This window comes from Dreissena polymorpha, chromosome 8 (assembly GCF_020536995.1).
Source record: "Dreissena polymorpha isolate Duluth1 chromosome 8, UMN_Dpol_1.0, whole genome shotgun sequence".
NCBI classification, from domain to species: domain Eukaryota; kingdom Metazoa; phylum Mollusca; class Bivalvia; order Myida; family Dreissenidae; genus Dreissena; species Dreissena polymorpha.
Window position 1 is genome coordinate 72,091,686 of NC_068362.1, and position 18,375 is coordinate 72,110,060.

General features: G+C 34.2%; 1 protein-coding gene across 1 annotated transcript; it reads left to right on the top strand.

The window, feature by feature from the left end:
• The first annotated feature begins 299 nt into the window (after positions 1-299).
• On the top strand, positions 300-17,950 carry LOC127842539 (uncharacterized). The gene is made up of 9 exons (XM_052372075.1): positions 300-345; positions 5,236-5,287; positions 11,722-11,891; positions 12,739-12,882; positions 13,630-13,721; positions 14,712-14,758; positions 15,175-15,438; positions 15,888-16,054; positions 16,692-17,950. Exons 2-9 carry the CDS (start codon positions 5,236-5,238, stop codon positions 16,863-16,865), a joined length of 1,110 nt encoding a protein of 369 aa, XP_052228035.1. The 5' UTR covers positions 300-345; the 3' UTR covers positions 16,866-17,950.
• Positions 17,951-18,375: the final 425 nt, after the last annotated feature.

Sequence of the window (18,375 nt, forward strand, 5' to 3'; positions counted from 1 at the left end):
TTTCAAATAAGATTATTCAGCTGTAAAAGTAAAAGCGAAATCTGCCTGGCTTTAAACGTGAAGTCGATTCCTTAAAATGTACGCACGGAAAAACAAGCGCAGCGCTAAATAAATAACAATTATTGCGTCTTTAAAAGGTCTAAGTGTTCGAATATTTTCGATTTAGATCGGTCAACTTGAAACAAACATAGTTGTTATAGCCTTTTAATCGGTAGCATGCTTATTACAATTTAATGAGAATACACGGCGCTGATTACCAGGCTGCAATCCTATGCAATCCTATGCAATCCGTGCTTTGGAGTCAAGCGTCCATGATGGAGCTGTAGTGAAAATTGTCACCTCAAGGTATTAACTTTGGCATGTTTTGATGTTTGTTTGTTTGTGTTTTTATTCATTTTTAAGGATATATTGTATACATACATGGAAGACATACATACATTTGCAAACAATACAAAGTATACAGAAACTATGCCTGATAAAGTGTTTTACCTTGGTGTGTGCCATTTCTATCAGTGACAACAGAATGTGTTTTGTTATATATTAACAATGATCTTATAAGATTGAAAAAATACTAAAAAAAAGATAAACTAACATAAGAGTGAATAGTATATAAGTGGACAAGCATTATGAGAATTTAATTCGATTCCATTTCTGTTCAAAGATTTGCAATGTGTCATTATTGAGGACTATTTCTTTCTCAATCTGGATTTTTAGTTTAAGACTATGGATAAAACAATTAAAACTTGGTATTTGTTTTCTGCACTTCATGTTAAAGATAAAATATTTCATCAATATAAGAATAAAATTCACGATATTATTACCGTCTATTGATTTTAGTGAGTAAATTCCGAAACTTACACTTAAGAAATATAGGAAAGTCTCTATAACGCTCAAAGTCAACGAAAATTTCGTAAAGTATTTCGTAAAATAAAATTAAAACCTTAACAATCAGTGTGCCTTATAGCAATAGCCACAATTTCAACGCTAGATGTGGTATGATTACATAGATTTTTGTAGATACAAAATGCTCGTTTATTTGTGGACACAATAAATTCCATACTATTTTCCGGCGAATCCATCTATTCATACGACACACGAACACTAAAACAGTACCATGTTAAAACCATAATAAAAACGAGCATTTTGTATCCACAAACATCTATTTTATCAGACCACATCTGGCGTTGAAATTTCGGCAATTGCCATAAGGAACAATGATTTTTAATTATTTAGCTTTATTTTACGAAATATTGTACGAAATTTGTTGATTTTGAGTGGTAATGTTACTTTAACGTTTAGTTGTTGTTGTTCAAGAAAGGATGCTAACTGATTCCAAATAGGCTGGATGTGTTTGCACTCCCAAAAAAATGTTTTGATGTTATTAAAGATTTTTATATGGATCACGGGAATATCAGCACCGTTTTGAGTTCATTTCCATGTATTATATTTGATTATTATCAAAATTATGAGAAAATGTCTTATGTCAATGCGGCAAGCGAAGCTCCAGAACAGGCTGCACTTCCGTGTCCGCAAACGCGCAGGTATTCTGGACATAAACTTGACCCATATGACATTAATGGAATAGGACCCATTTTCGCTGGTCATTTTATCCGTAATAAATCGTGTAATCGTTGAACAGTCCGTAGTCTTGTATTGTTAAAGTTTCAAAAAAGATTTTATAAATCGTTAGAATACCGCTGAATTTCACGTCTTTCCTTGTAAGTAATTCAAATAATAATTACAATAATTCTAAATAATAATTTTTCCTTTCTGTAATTTAAAGATTGATTTGCTTATAAGGTGTATTTCATCGATTATTGGAGCGCTTAAATTGAACTATGTATTGTATGTTTCTGTAAATATGTTTGTCAGATAACATATACCTTAACATGAATCGCTTAAATCGATGTGTATTTTCTTGTCTTATTATTTGCTATAAAGTAATCATGTGTTCAGTACTATTAACTATGATAAAAATTCCTATTAATCGATTTAATAATAATAATATATTTGACTATCCTCTCTGGAACCGATATGTAAATTCCGTTTGCTTGGTTGCATGCAATCTTCCATAAATAGTCTAATTTGACATATATTATTTTAATGTCATTCTTCAAACTGTTGAGATATTTTAAACGTGATATGAACAATATTAAAGCATTTATGAATTGTTATGTTAATATTGTTCCTTGCATTCTTTGAACCGAGGTAGAATTTAGATTTATTTACTCTGACGATCTATATTTAGTTATCTAATTGTCAACATTTTCATACATTTCTATATTCTTTTAATATACATTTGCCTAATGTCATTTCATAAATAGTTTACATTGAAGTTAATATGTTCTGTTTCTCATCAAATCCATTTTAATTGAATTTTGTTTAATGTTTAATTTAACTTGACAAAGTCAATAATGAGCTTATTGGAAGAATATATAACGCGATGTATAATATTTTTATATAATTTACGCATTCATTAATAATACATAGTTCGATAATTTTCACCAGAACTTCACCGTCCCGCATTTCATGTATTATTGATTGCTTTATAATATTTTTATGATAATATTAACACGTGCATAGAACTTTACTCACTATGGATTGGCGTGTCTTATTTGATGTGTGACTACCTTTAAACTTATCACTTAACAATTCTTTTTTTTTCTTATGCAATAGTGAAGCAGTCCCCATGTTTGTGCGAATTTGTTCTTCATGTTCTAGTTTTGAAAAAAACAAAACACAATGTATTTCAAAGAGACCGCCAATAACAAGGTAGGGTGAATTGGGCATTTGTTTTTTTGGTGAAGATTTTTTTTTATTTTCGTTACATGAGTTACTAGTATTTCCCACTGTAATAAGGGTGATCCGACAACTTCCGAATCTATGCAGCATGTCGTTTTTATAGGAAAACATTAATTAAGCGAATGCGATCGAAATCATGTATCAAACATGATTAAAGCCTCTATAACGCTCAAAATCAACGAAAAATTCGTAAAGTATTTCGCAAAATAAAGTTAACCCTAAACAATCAGTGTTCCTTATAGCAATAGCAACAATTTCAACTCTAGATTTGGTATGATTACATAGATTTTTGTAGATACAAAATGCTCGTTTTTATTTATTTGTGACACAATTAATTCCATTTTAATTTTCCGCGAATATATTTATTCATACCACACACGAACACTAAAATGGTGTTCATGTGTCGTATGAATAGATATCGTTGCGGTAAATTAAAATCGACTTAAATATGCAAAAAACAAATAAAAACGAGCATTTTGTATCTACAAACATCTATTTTACCAGACCACATCTGGCGTTGAAATTTCGGCAATTGCCATAAGGAACACTAATTTTTTATTGTTTAACTTTATTTTACGAAATAGTTAATAGTTTACGAAAAATTAAGATCGGGCTTGCAGAAACACATTTTTAACGCGTTAAGATTAATTTTTTTATTAATATTGACTATCAAACGCCCATAGCACATTTAATATTATGGTAAAGAATGACTGACACGGGTTGTGAGCGAATGTATCACTCATATTTTGTTAGATTAATTATCCTATACAAAAGCATTTATAACTTTATTTATTTTATCAAGAATGTTCCCCTTCGGAGTTCGTATCGCGAATAAGCAACGCGCATTAAAAGTGCATGACTAAATATAAAAGTTATTAGACCGTTTGTCATTATTCTATTTATTTAAAATATATTAGCTTAACAAAATAATATTGGACAAAATATACTAGAATATCATATTGTGTAAGTTTAGATTGGAAATTATTCCTAAATCATATTACCTTAGTTAATCTCATTGATAGCTCGTATTTAGTTTAATTAATTTAGAGCTGAATAACGTTGTTTACTATATAAAAAACACCTTTGAAGAAAAAAAACAAAAGAATATCAGTGAAACTGATGGATGCTCAGCGAGTATACGCTTTGTCAATGTATAGGTTAACGGAAAACATGGTAAGAAAGAAATTACGCCCAACACTCTTTGAAAGATGAACATACCGGATCAATGAAATCGACATGACAAAGGAGCGGAATGATGTAACGTTATGTTCATGTCAAGACTAAGTTCCATATTAGTTTTCAAATTTTGATGTTTAGTTACCGAAATCTCACGTGAAAGCAAATTATAATTCAAATAACAACGATGCAGATGTTCATAGGAATAATTCATACCAGGTTTCATCATATTCGGATCCTTAGTATATAAGACCTGTCACGGAAACGATAAGTGGAAAGGTCCGAATGACCAACATCGTGTAGGACAGAAATGAGTACAGGGGCATTCGATTCAGACCCTTGAAAACCACCTGAACACTCAATTCCATCAGAATAATTATTTGGACGGACAGACAAATGAGCAACTATATGCTTTCGCGCTTTGGGAGCGTAAAGACCAACCCAAGGAGCATGTCAAGAAAAAATGTTTCATGGCCTTACAATAACGATTATTGCCAGCTAGATGACACATTTTATTCACAGACATACCTCTTATACCTAAAAAGTTGTTTTTGTTTACTGCTTACATACTCTTAAGTACATATAATAATATTTTATGCACAATTGTATATATACACCTAAAGCGGCGGTCTCTTGAGAAACTCTCAGTTAAAATAAATTACATTTAATGTTACATTTGTTTGTGTATTTGGTTAGAAAAAAATCCAGCAAACAAACTATTTCAAAAACGAAAACAGCAACCGTACACATACAAATAAAATCAAAATAATAATTACATTAAATATATGTAAACATAAGAGAAATGATAACAGTCATAGCCCTGTGTGATTTTTCGTACTTAACATAGTCTTTGACTTTACACGTTTTAACACCAACAAGATATGCTTGACATATTATCCTTTTAAACTTTATTAGTTAAACCACGTTTGTAAAACAGTATTAGCACTGCCATCGAACAAAGCAGCATTCGCGGATATGTCAGGCACGAGTGTGACAGTTTGAGTTGATTCGGTGTTTACCGTGTATATTGCATACTTAACTCCATTTTCATAGCACAAATTAGAATTTCGAAAAAATACTTTATTAATTATAACGACATAGCACAAATAATAGCACAAGTCTAATAAGATTGTTAAATCGTGTGAAGTGAATACATAACAACGATACTGAACACAATTGTATAAAAATACTGTAAATGTGATTAGTACTGAACAACATTATTAATAATTTTGCTAATATTGAATCATCATTTTTCAGATGTTGCGACCTCTGTTTATTAGTGTGCTGGTCGTTCTGACACAGTGTGCTGGTATGTATATTTTATGAAGATTTATTTTCGTATTGTCGCTTTGGTATGAACAGTTGAACACTTAAAGTAAGCTCTGTTAATGTCGTATCCATAATGGTCAGTTTTAATTTAAAACTCCCTCTATCTTTTTTGTATTGCTTTACAACTTCCAAAGACTACCAAGTATGCCTAGAGCTTTTGATAAACTGTAACAATTTAAACATGAAATGTTATTGTCGTATATATTTTATTATATTCTGTCATGAAGTTTATATTTCTTATAACTGCGCGTTAAATGTTTTCACTAAATGATTCATTAAATGATAATAATTTAAAACGTATTGTCATGTATTATATAACATTAAACAAATGGGTACGACAAATTGATTTTATGTTAATGCTACCAAAAGCTAGTATTCACCGCTTTGCCCGTCCTCTCAAAATCTAATTATGATGGGAAAGAATTTGCGCGGGTCTGAAAAGAATTTCCCCGATAATCGTCTCCGTCCTTCTTGGTGTCCGTCCTTCCGTCCGATCTTTTTCGTGGATTTCTGTTGTCTTTGCGCGATCTCATCAACTAACGATCCGAATTTGATGAAACTTCATATTTTGTCCTATAGAGTTGAGCGTTTATCTCCGTAAATGTTTCAAGGAGTTTTTGTTATGTGCATAATATTTTCTGTCGGCATTTGATCTCGGATATTAATGATCCGAATTTAATGACACTTCACATGCAGCATCTCTATTTGGTGGGTTTATGTATAGGTTTTTTTCCGCGTTAATAATTTTACAATGAGTTATTGCGGTTTCAGTAGTAATTTGACATTGTGTAAGGTCTCAGGAACTAATGATCGGATTCTGATGAAACTTTGCATGCAGTATACCTTTAGAGAGGACTTGCGTATTTTGTCATTCCGTTCCGCGCAAATGAGTTTTCGGGGAGTTTTTTCACCTTTAATAATACATGTTATTCGTTTCCACACATGATCGCTAATACTAATGATCCGAATTTGATGACATTTTTACTATAATCTCATAGGGTGGACGTGCGCATAGTATCAGACAATTCCGCACTAGCGATGTTCGAGAGAGTTCTTGAATAGTATTGATATTCGTTCTATTACAAATGTAGTGCGAAGGTTGTATACTTAGCTGGTATAGTGTTAAAAAAAAATCTTAATAGGATCGTTTTTTGTGTGCAAAATTTCGCAAACCCAATACTCCGCAGGTTATTCATCTTTGGCTAGATATTCGCATAAGTTCGACCTTGATATGTATACGCTAAAATTCAGACACCCAATAACCAGCTTAGAATTCTTTCTTAGCTCAATATTTACATTAAGATCGAATTCTCAATACCCACCTGGCTATATATTCGCTTTAGTTTGAACACACAATACCAAACAGGTATTCGGCCTTGGCTCGGTATGTGTTATAGATCGAATATCCAATACCAAGATTTGTGTTCGAATCTGTCTAGATATTCGCTTAAATTCGAATACCTTACACTAGCTGGTATTCATTAATCTAAATACGCTAAAGTTCGCAAATACCCTCTGCTAAATATCCATAATCGTTTGAATACAATATAATAATAAGCTTTGTATTCGACCTTGACTCGATATTCGCTAACATTCGATTACCCAATACTTCACCCAGCTGGGTATTTCAAAACATTTCTCTGAAGATCGAATGCACAATAATCACGTAGGTATTCGACTCGATATTCGATGAAGTTCGAATACACAATAATCACCTGGGTATTCGACTCAATATTCGCTACAGTTCGAATACATAATAGTCACGTAGGTATTCGACTAGATATTCGCTGAAGTTCAATTTATAATAATCACCTAGGTATCGACTCGATATTCGCTGAAGTTCAAATACACAACAACCACCTAGGTATTCGACTCGATATTCGCTGAAGTTCGAATACGCAATAATCATCAAAGTATTCGACTCGATATTCGCTGAAGTTGAACAACCAATAGGGTGATGGGTATTTGACCTTGGCTCGATATTCGTTTAAGTTTTAAAGAAATTGATCTCCATCCTTTGCCACATAGTTTCATTTTCGCTTAAGTTTTAATATCCAATATTGAGCTGGTCATTCGTTCCTTTCTTGATATTCACTTTCGAATACCATATACACTTCTGGGCATTTGTTCTGTGCTCGATATCCATTTTGGATCGAATACCTTGTATCCAGCTTAACATTCGAATTTAATGTATTTAATGCACTATACATGATACCCATTACACAGCAAATCTCATGGAAATTTTGAAACTTATATGCAACACAAGCTCGACATGCACATATTGTCACATAGCCGCTAACACAAGCTCGACATGCACATATTGTCACATAGCCGCTAACACAAGCTCGACATGCACATATTGTCACATAGCCGCTAACACAAGCTCGACATGCACATATTGTCATATATCCGCTGAAATGTAAGGTCAATGTCAATGTTCTTGTCGGTTGATCTTTCAAAGAGTAATTGGCTCAATGTCATGTTCACTTGTTTAAATTAACCCATACATTTGTGAATCACATCATCGGGCAGCCTCCATCAGTTTCACTGATATTTTTGTGATTTTATTTGTTTCTTTATAAGGGATTACTGGTAATTTTTAATTGATTTGTCGATGTTTCAAAGAAGAACACAATGATGTATACATATCTCGACATTTTAATCATTTCAATCTTTTTCACAGTTTAAGAGTTCATTTAGTAAATGATCTATTCCGTCAATTATTACGGACTTTAAACAAACGACAAATGAGCAAATTATCTTTTTTATTGTAAAAACATTTCAACAGAAACTGAAGCCACATTTATGACACGTTTGCAGTGTTTAATAATTTAAATGAATGGTCAACTAGTTAATTATTAAGCAATATGTTTGCATTATTTCTCTTGTGGTCTTTTCAAAATATACTTTAATGACTCCATTTATTTCCGAATATAGTCGCAAAGAAGACGTACTGTACAGCACTGTTGTATTTGAATGCGACATACGACAGTACAACAAATGTCTCTCTGACTCTTTCGACACCTTACACATTGGTTGATCAATCCTGTACATTGGTTTCAAATGCCCCCCTCCAAGCAAACATATACGACGTAAAAGATTGCGCATCTGTCCTGAATCCTCTGCTGGGAATCAGCATGAGCGGCCTGAGATTCGCCGTCGATAACGACACTGACACCTACCCGACGATTGTGCTCCAGTCATACGGTGAGATGCAGGAAGGATACGCTGCAATTGAGGACGCACAACTCGGGACGGTGTATTACGTCGGCACGTATTGCAGCATGGGAGGCTACTGTCAGTTCGCCGTCACCCCCGTTTACAACGACACTGTCGTTACCGTGTACCTTCCCGAGGGGATAAACGAAACGCTCAAGTGCAGTAATACCAAAGCAGCAAACGTCGACGGCGTTCCAGTGACGTTGAACGAGCTGGACGTTCTTCGGATCGAATCTACACAAGACCTCAGCGGAACACGAATCGTCGCTAGTAAGAACATCGCCGTGTTTGTTGGGACTAAACACGTCCAGTCTTCGTTTATGATCGAACAAATTCCGCCAGTAAACGAATGGGGAACAACGTTCGTCTTTGCATCGAACCCGAGAAATAATGCTGGAGATTTGATGAAAATAATCACAAAATCAGTTGATACGGAAGTATCAATAACCGGGTTTTCATCGTTTATTATACCAAGTATGGTACTCGAAATGTTACTTGCAATCCCCAATTATTGCAGTAAGAGTGCAAATGGTCTAAATGGTTTTGAATTTCTGTTGGATTTTTACATATAATAGCCATGTCGTCAGCAAACAAAAGTAATAAAATCATAACATCATCTAAATTTATGCCTGCATTAATATCATCTTAAAGATAAAGTTCCAAGTCCTCAACAAAGAGAGAAAATAGTAAAGGGGACATTACCTCCCCTTGACGCAAGCCTATTGAGTATGAGAAATAATCAGAAAATGAAGGAAATGACTTAACACATGATTTAACATTGTTATACATATCTCTAACAACTCGTAAAACTTTACCCTGAATTCCCGATTTAAACATTTTCAACCAAATACCGTTTCTATAAATAGAATCAAAACATTTCAACATATCGACAAAAATAACATACAGACGTTTATTTTCAAACATATATTTCTGAACTAATGACTGAAGTATAAATATTGCATCTACAGTAAAACGTCCTTTTCGAAATCCGAATTGGGCGTCCGAAATAATGTTATATTCATTGAAGACATTTTCAACTCTCTTATTAATAACTGAGGTAAACAGTTTAGAAAGACAGCTTACAAGTGTAATACCTCTGTAATTGTTTACATCTGACTCGGAGCCTTTAATACCGACTGTCCACGCTTCGGGGAAAACTCCATAGTCTATTATCTTATTGAACATATCACTCAAACGCAAAGCTAAAATGTCAATAGATTCTATAAAGTATTCATTCAACAAATAATCAAGTCCATGGGCTTTGTTCCGCTTCAGTAGTTAAACGGCTTTAACAATAGCTCCGGATGAACGTTATTCGGCAAATCAAAATTATTATGTTCATTAAAAAACTCAGATTCATCATTTTCACAATTAAAAACATTTCCTCCTTAGTTCTTACAAAAGTATCGAAAAGCATCTAAAGGTATATTTTCAGATTTATTTTTAGTTTTTGTTCTAAAGTGTTTCCAAAAACTCTCGTTTTTTTCTTCTAAGATCCTCAATCTCATTCATTTTCTTTTTGTATCTTGCGTGTTTCTTTTTCCGAATAATACCTTTATAATGCTTTTTACGTTCACATAAAAATATACGATTTTCTTGCGACGTATCTAAATTGAACAGTCTAAAGGCATGCAAATAACTAGTGCGAGCTGTGTTACAAACTGGATCAAACCAATTATTTTCATGTACAGGTGACGTACTGAAACGAACATCTTGTTTAAATAACATTTTTTGGCAAACAAAGGATCTGCTATACTTCTCACTGTATCCGTAAACTTATTAAGCATAGCATTTACGGATTCTCTATTCGAACAGTCTGTTTTTTGTATAATTTCATTAAAAGTTCCTTAATAATCATAAATACCAGAGCGAAAATGCTCCCGTAAATTGACATCCCACTTAAACTTAATTTCTTCACGGTCAAGTATAGTAGTAGTAACATTATTACAACACACGGTAAAGCGCAATGGTGCATGATTGCTCCATTCATTAAAACCATCAATATAAAATTGTTCAACTGTGACATATCGTGATCATATGTCAGTAAATAGTCACTTACAGAACAACCGTTATGTGATAAAAACGTATGGTGGTTTGTATTAGCTAGCCGCCCAATCACAATAGGCAAACCGGTCGCTTTACACAAATCTAATAATTTAACACCGTGACTGTTAACTGTATGATCCAATGAGGCCCGTCTAGTACTACAGTCGGGGCTATAATCAACATCGTCAACAATACAGTTAAACTTGTCATGGATGATAAAATCACATTTTTGCCCTACTCTTCTATTAAAATCACCACATAAATACACTGATCCACATTTATTTTTTAGAGCCATAAACAGCATAAACGCTTTGTAACAACCCGTTGTACAATAAACCCGTTTTGCAATAAATTAATTGCAAAACGGGTTGGAGTGTCTTATTGCAATTTGAATTTTTACAACTCGTTTTGAAATAAACCTGTTTTTCAATAAACCTGTTTTGCAATAAAATCATCGCACATTTATATGCAATAGTCTTATTGCAAAACGGGTTGGAATGTCTTATTGCAATGTGAAAATTTTATAACAACCCGTTTTGCAATAAACCCGTTTTGCAAAATTCACATTGCAATAAGACATTTCAACAAGTTTTTCCATAAATCATTGCATTTTTGCGTTGCCTTAACTTTTATACTAAATTGTATGAAATCACTTTCGATACACACTCTGTGTTGTTTTATCGTATTAAAGCTTGAAATTCATCACCTTCCATGCATTTTAATGTTAAATCTAAACTCACAGTTGTGTCTATTTTGTAAAACAATTTTATTTAAATCCAACACTTGAAACTCCCTTTAAACTCTTCCAATCCATTTGAATTAATTAATACAAGAGTGATGATTTTATTGCAAAACGGGTTGTTATAAAATGTTCACATTGCAATAAGACACTCCAACCCGTTTTGCAATAAAATTATTGCAAATGAATGTGCGATAATCTTATTTCAAAACGGGTTTATTGCAAAACGGGTTGTTGTAAAAAAAATCAAATTGCAATAAGACACTCCAACCCGTTTTGCAATAAATTTATTGCTAAACGGGTTTATTGCACAACGGGTTGTTACAACGCTTTTCTTTGACAGTTCATGTTTTAAATGTTATTAATGTGCAAATAAGCAATAAGCAAGAAAGTTTTAGTTGTGCTTTCAGAACTGGTCGTGAACACAACAAATAAAGAAGCGACTTCCAGTGGTACTACATGTGTCAATATCCAGGGTGCCAGTTTAATGCCAGTAAGCGTTGAACTTCTCAACAACCACAGCGTAGCCGTCATAAAACTTCACAGAGGCGCGTCGTCCACAGAGGACACTGTTATCATGGTAACGTTCAAACAACAATGATCTTTATTCTGCATGATATTCGTTGATGTTTCCTATAGACAGAAATCAACAGTATCGATGTAAAACTAACAAAACGCCCCACCGTAAAGGACGCAAAAAAAGCCCGATCCTGAAAGCACATATCTAGCTATATGTATACGTACATATTCTCACTCAAGCTAAGGTTTGAGTCGATCTCAAAACTAAAAACAAACATTTGTGAGCATCAAGTTGAGCATAATGTCTCAAGAAATGAGAAAAGAAGTGATTCCGATAATTGACTTTCGTGTTTTTGTACAAATCAATTTACTAAAATTAGTGATATTAGCAAAAAACTTACTTCACCAGGAATCACTTATACAAGGTAGACATGTTATTAAGTAAATTATCTGACCACTGCATAGTGTTACGAATATATTCAAATCAAGAGACAACATTGTGGATGCAATAGTAACAGAATTAAATAAAAACTGAAATGTAGATCCTGCATGAATTCAAATATTAACGGTACGTTTGTTAGGTTGTTGAAACTTTGTTTGTTGATCGATGGCTATATAGTTAATATGCCTTTTATTAAAGTTGTTCGTCTTACCAAAACAGTGGTTACTATGGTTACTGAAGTAATTGTAACTAAGATCTGCAACATGTCATTACTAAGAAGTGTCCAAGCCAGGGTGATTTGTGTGAGGAGTTCCTGTTCTTACTCCGACAACCAACATTACCCCATGCTTGTCTGCTGCTTTGGCTGTGAAAAAGCTTTTGTTTTATTATGAAATTAATTCTCGTTCGCTTCTCTTTTTTTCAATCAGTCAACAATCCGATGGATCCCTATGATTTGTTCTTACAGGTGACTCCGTTGCAAATAATGGTATCGTCATGTAACATGAATCAGTGCAAAGATACTTACATAACACAAGCATCGGACAACGGGCCCCTTCTTAAAATACAAATACAGAGGCTGAGCGAGCCGAACTATATTAACATTACACGGGTATGTACATGTGGCATGGTGATCAACTGAGCGAATAGAATCATATTAAATTCGACCCGTTCTCGGGGAAACCGGGCTTAATGAATGTGCGTTAAGAATCGTCTCAGAATAGAATGTGCAGGCCGTATAGACTGGATTTTTATGCACAAGAGACTTCCTTTAAATTAAAAAATCAATACAAGCGGTAAGGGACGATACTTAACGCACACGCATGGAGGCCGGTTGTCCCAGAGTGCGGCTAAATTTTGTATGTGTTTGATAACAAATAGTGTGGGGATTAATCGTAACGTTTTATGTGTTTGATAACAAATAGTGTGGGGATTAATCGTAACGTTTTATGTGTTTGATAACAAATAGTGTGGGGATTAATCGTAACGTTGTATGGTGTGTGGGGGGTCTCGTGTGATGCATATCGAAGTTTGTTTTGATCTGCACGGAGTGTTCCGTTATATGAGACTGAGGGTCATAGTGAGTACTATTATGAATGCCATGAAAAACAATTTAGTAGTTTGCATTTATCTTTACTTCATTTATATCATTTTACTTCTTGAATCTTTCGATGAATTACTTCAACCCTCAATACAACGAACGCAGTGTATTTTGACCCGGAATCATTCGGAATCCGACGGGAGTACAACGAGTAGCTTTCAGTAAACAGTCCCGTGGCTGCAAACACGCACACACTCGTGCGGAAACAATAACGTATAAATGCACGCCTGTCTTGTTCTTTATCAATTTCGCTTGCAGTCAGATTCTACAGCTTCTTCTTGGAGCACAATAACAGAGAAGCCAACTAAAATGACCCTGTATTCGGCAACAGGCGGGGCTAAATTCACGTTAGTTAAGTCGCATGCAGGGGAAAGGAGATTTCAAATTTTAAAGCAGTGAAGGTTAAGGCTAGTAAAACTTTTTACAGTTATGAAATATGTTAATGGTTTTTGCTATTATTGGAATATATTTGATGAGTATATGTTCATTGTTCTTGAGAAAAATATGTTAGACATACCGGTAGAAATTCACACACACAAATATAATTAAAATGTACCTTACTACAGGTAGTATTTTCTCTAAATTTACATGCCCGTTTGAAAAATAAAATACACAAAAATAAATTGTTTGATTGCTTTGTACTCGCCTCGATTTTTAACCAGCACGGATAAGCATTTTCAAATACTTGAGACGTAATATAAATTATGAGCATGATTAAACGGAATTACGCATGCATCAAGCAGATCCCTTCGCCCGACATCGCGATTCAATATCAAATACAATACATCAACCCCGTAAAATTCATAAAATATGGATTAATTTTTAATTACTAATTTGGTACAAATAGCATGCCAGTAAAATAAGACAAGATTGACAAGTCTTTGTATCATTTTGCACCGGTGAATGCAGCGTGTTGCCCAAATGCACGTTACAAAACGTATATATGCATATTTTAAGTGTGATTGGGTTTTGAAACGATCAAAACCGTAAGTTATCAATACATATCGGGTATTTTCTTTCAAAATAGTTTGATGTCAACATTAGCCAAAGCCGCTCTTTTTATGAACTAGTGTTCTTTATTTTTTTTGTATGTTATGTTCCGCCTAGCCTATGTTTAAATTACAAGCATCGTCGTTAAATGTCCTTATTCAGTAGGATGTTCGCAATAGGCATCAAACATATCATCTTTTATTATATAGTAATACATAAATCCATGCACGTGTTTATGGTGAACTTTAACGATAAAGTGTTGTAGACGATACGTCTGTATAAATTATCTGTTCAGATCTGTTAACTCAAAACATACATTGCATGTTTGAACTTTTGAATTTTTTTGTTGAAGACTCAGACGTCGACGGTGCCGTAAATGAAGACTGTAACCAAACTGGTAAGTAAGTATGGACGCATTATTTGGGCAGACATGCCATGGACTTCCAGTTAAAGCGGAAACATATTCAGTTAAAGGCCATTCAAGAGTTCATATTCTATAAACATACAAACAATTCATTCAATGTAGTATACATTAAAAATTCAGCCAATTATTGTGTGTTTTGTACTAGAATTGTGTTGGGGAAAACGTAAATTGTAATATCAGAAAAAACATGTTTCATTCAATAAACCACTTGTGAATAAATATTTGAAAATAATTCAATGGATCTGATTTAACTTAAATAACAAAGTGCACTAGCAAAAAGAAAAGTTATCAAGTTGAATACAGGGTCAACCAGGAGCAGTTGCAATATAAAAATCCCCCACACAATATTATTTTAACGTGTGATAAATACCTAAAACGGGATTTTTCAGTGTCGAACAGCAATAACAACACAATAGAGTCGCCGACTGTACAATGCTGGGCCGCTCCACCGGATTGCATTGTCACGTTCAATTCCTCACGTCCGTCGGAGGATGTCTTCACTGATTCCAATGAACCGACGATAACAGACTCAGACGAATCCCATCCGGGACTAAAAACACCTGTGCCGACGGGAAAGAAGCCGAACTTATCGTATACATCGAACGCCCAGTCGACAACCACATTGACTCCCTCCCCCGGAGACACCACAACCGGTCAGTAAGCAAATAATGATTCGCTTTCACTTAACTTTGATCGATTTATCCCGTATTTTTTCGATTTGTCCTGTTTGGAATTGACCTGACGGTATAATGTTCATTCAACTAACCAAATATACTCAAGCACTTATTTTACACATTCTGATCAATATCGTAAATATATTATGTTGATAAATACAGATACATCTATTTACACTGAAATATCACTTGGAAATGCACATGTACATAGTGACACCCTTATGAACTGGAAGTCAAACTCAGCCTTCTATTATGTTCCACCTTTACCCAAAGCCAGGCTTACATGCGCCTTGTTAGCTCAGTTTTGACTACAAAATGTGTCCTTTTTGTAGATTCCTCTCCCCACCCCTTTGGCTGTCGCTTGTTCTTTTTTTCTCGGCAACACACTTTCAATGCCTATAGAGCTTTGATTCATGAACGATTTTCAGTGACATCGCAGCAGCAGCCGCCTCAGGAGGAGGCATGCTTCACTGATTGTTACTGTCCTTGTAGCTGGGTGGCAGAGCCCGTAAATTACACGAAGGAAGAGCTGAACGCAATTGTTAAGAAGATCCAAGAGAACCTCAAGGTCGAGGTGAAGAAGTTAAGTTCCACGGTAAGTTTTGTATATGCAATCTCTAACGCAGCCAGAGCCCGTCTGGGTAAACATCATACGACACATTTAAGTTACGGTGTAATTTTGGGAGAAGTACAAATCTCTATTATAAGTAAATTTCAGTTGTCCTAAAATTTCTATTGAGTCTATCATAATCCCTTTATTTTATGAATATTTGATCATTAATAATCTTTTTCTGTGATAACAACTTCTTTCGTAACCAAATGGTGTCGTGCGATCTTTTGTAAGTCAACGTCCGGATGCATTACACTCACCGTTGTATATGAATTAAAACGAATGTCAAGCGCAACTGTTTATCTTCACATTATCATAACATCCATAAAGCAACGCACACCTTAAATGTTTGCTCTTTGCAATTATTTACTACGCTCGATAAATTGTTTCAGCCACTTATTAGTGAATTTCATCATAGATGGTATTTAGCTTCTTTTATTTGTCCTTCTTTCAGACTTTCCAATAAATCAGTCGGTGACTGTCGCTTTGATTTATTTTTAATGTTTTGTAATTCAGTAGTTCATGCAAAAAAGAATCTTAATAGTTGCATAGTAGGGACTGCTTGACCAAAAGGTACGCTTTTTAAAAGATTTATTCCAAATCTTTGCTGATTATATTACAGATGCGGAAGCTGAACAGCGCAGAGAACCACCGGCCGTCTGCGAAGGCGGTCGGCGTCGTCGGTCTGGTGTTCTTGGTCATCATTCTCGGCGGCATCTTCCTCCTCGATCTGAAGACCTTTGCGGACGCGTTCCGGACGCTTCTAGACAACGTCCGCCAGCCGTTCCGGCAATGACTTGCACAACTCCTCAGAGCGGTTGCCTTCCCTATCGGTTAACGGTTACAACTGCCGTCAGAAGTAACATTAGGGAGGATTGAGAATTTTTTTTTTTTTATTAATTGTAGAAGTGCACATTTCTACCTAACTGGACACTTTTTTCGTAAAATTGCTTGCAGTAAATTGAGACATATAGAAAATAGAATTAATTAGTAAAACATTAACCTATAAAAATTAACATTTTAATTTCATCGCGTAGTAGTTTATGCCAGCAGGAATTTGACGTGTCTAAACAGCGAGAATTTGTTTGACGTTGGAACATAGGCTACACGCCTGTGAATCACTGACAACCTGTTCGACAGTAGTTTATATTAATTAAGAAAACATATCTATTGTTCTATATATTTGTAGTTTTTTTTCGAGTATACATTTTATCATGATATCTTCAAACTTGTGTGCGCTATTCTCGTGGTCTACCGTGCTTTTAAACAATTCCAGTATGTGTAAATATTGTTAAAGTATCTCAGTTTGATACATGAATTGGGAAAGCTTTGAGAAATAAAATGTGTTTATTTTATCTTAAACCTAACAATACCTCGGAGAGAGGGTTGGCTATGAATCCTTTATAAAGTATTGTGCATTGGTTTCGTGTATTGTTTAACATGTTTGTGTCAATTGTGAAACAACTGTTAATGTAATCTTATATCGGGTTAAGATTGCGTTGAATGTCTTTATCCGTTGGATTTTTTAAAAATGTTACACGCTTTTTAAATACATATCGTGCAAATATAAAAGTAAACAAAAATTATTTCGAAGAATGTACGTTTGTGGTCTTCAATACATCAAGTGAAAACATTCATGTTTCTGTCAGGCTTTGTTAAAACTAATGCTTAAATTGTTGTTATAGTTGTTGCTGCTGTTTTTTTTCTAGACTTTGCCATATAAATCTTGCTTTTATATGCACGTACACTGATGGGAATGTATTCAAATGATTGTATTATTATTTATTGTTCATTTTACTAAAATATCATACAGCACATTTGTGCAATCAATTATGATTTTTACTGCAGAAATATTTGCAAAAAGAATCCTAGCTACGATCTCATGATGTACAGGCGCTTTCTTTGTCTTTTCAAAATAAACACAAGCAAAACCCAACACGGACATTTCAGTGTAATTTATTAGATAAATTAAGCTTCATCTGAAATACTATTCAGACTTTTAGGAACACTAAGAAACAAACACCGGAAAAGCAATTCAGTGATCGTAACTGTTGTTTTTACTTAGTGCGCTAACATAAATTTCCCTTAGAAAAATACCTAGGCAACATTGCGGTATTTTTAATTATCACAAGTAACATACGGAAATGAGTGCTTACTTACGTTAGTTCAAACACGTAAATTATTTAATAAATAAAAATATCGTAAATATCATACATAAAGTCGAATGATTGAGAAATATTTTATATTAAAAACACACACGACGGAGTTTTCAAAGGTCTGCGTTATTTAATACTGCGATAACAAAT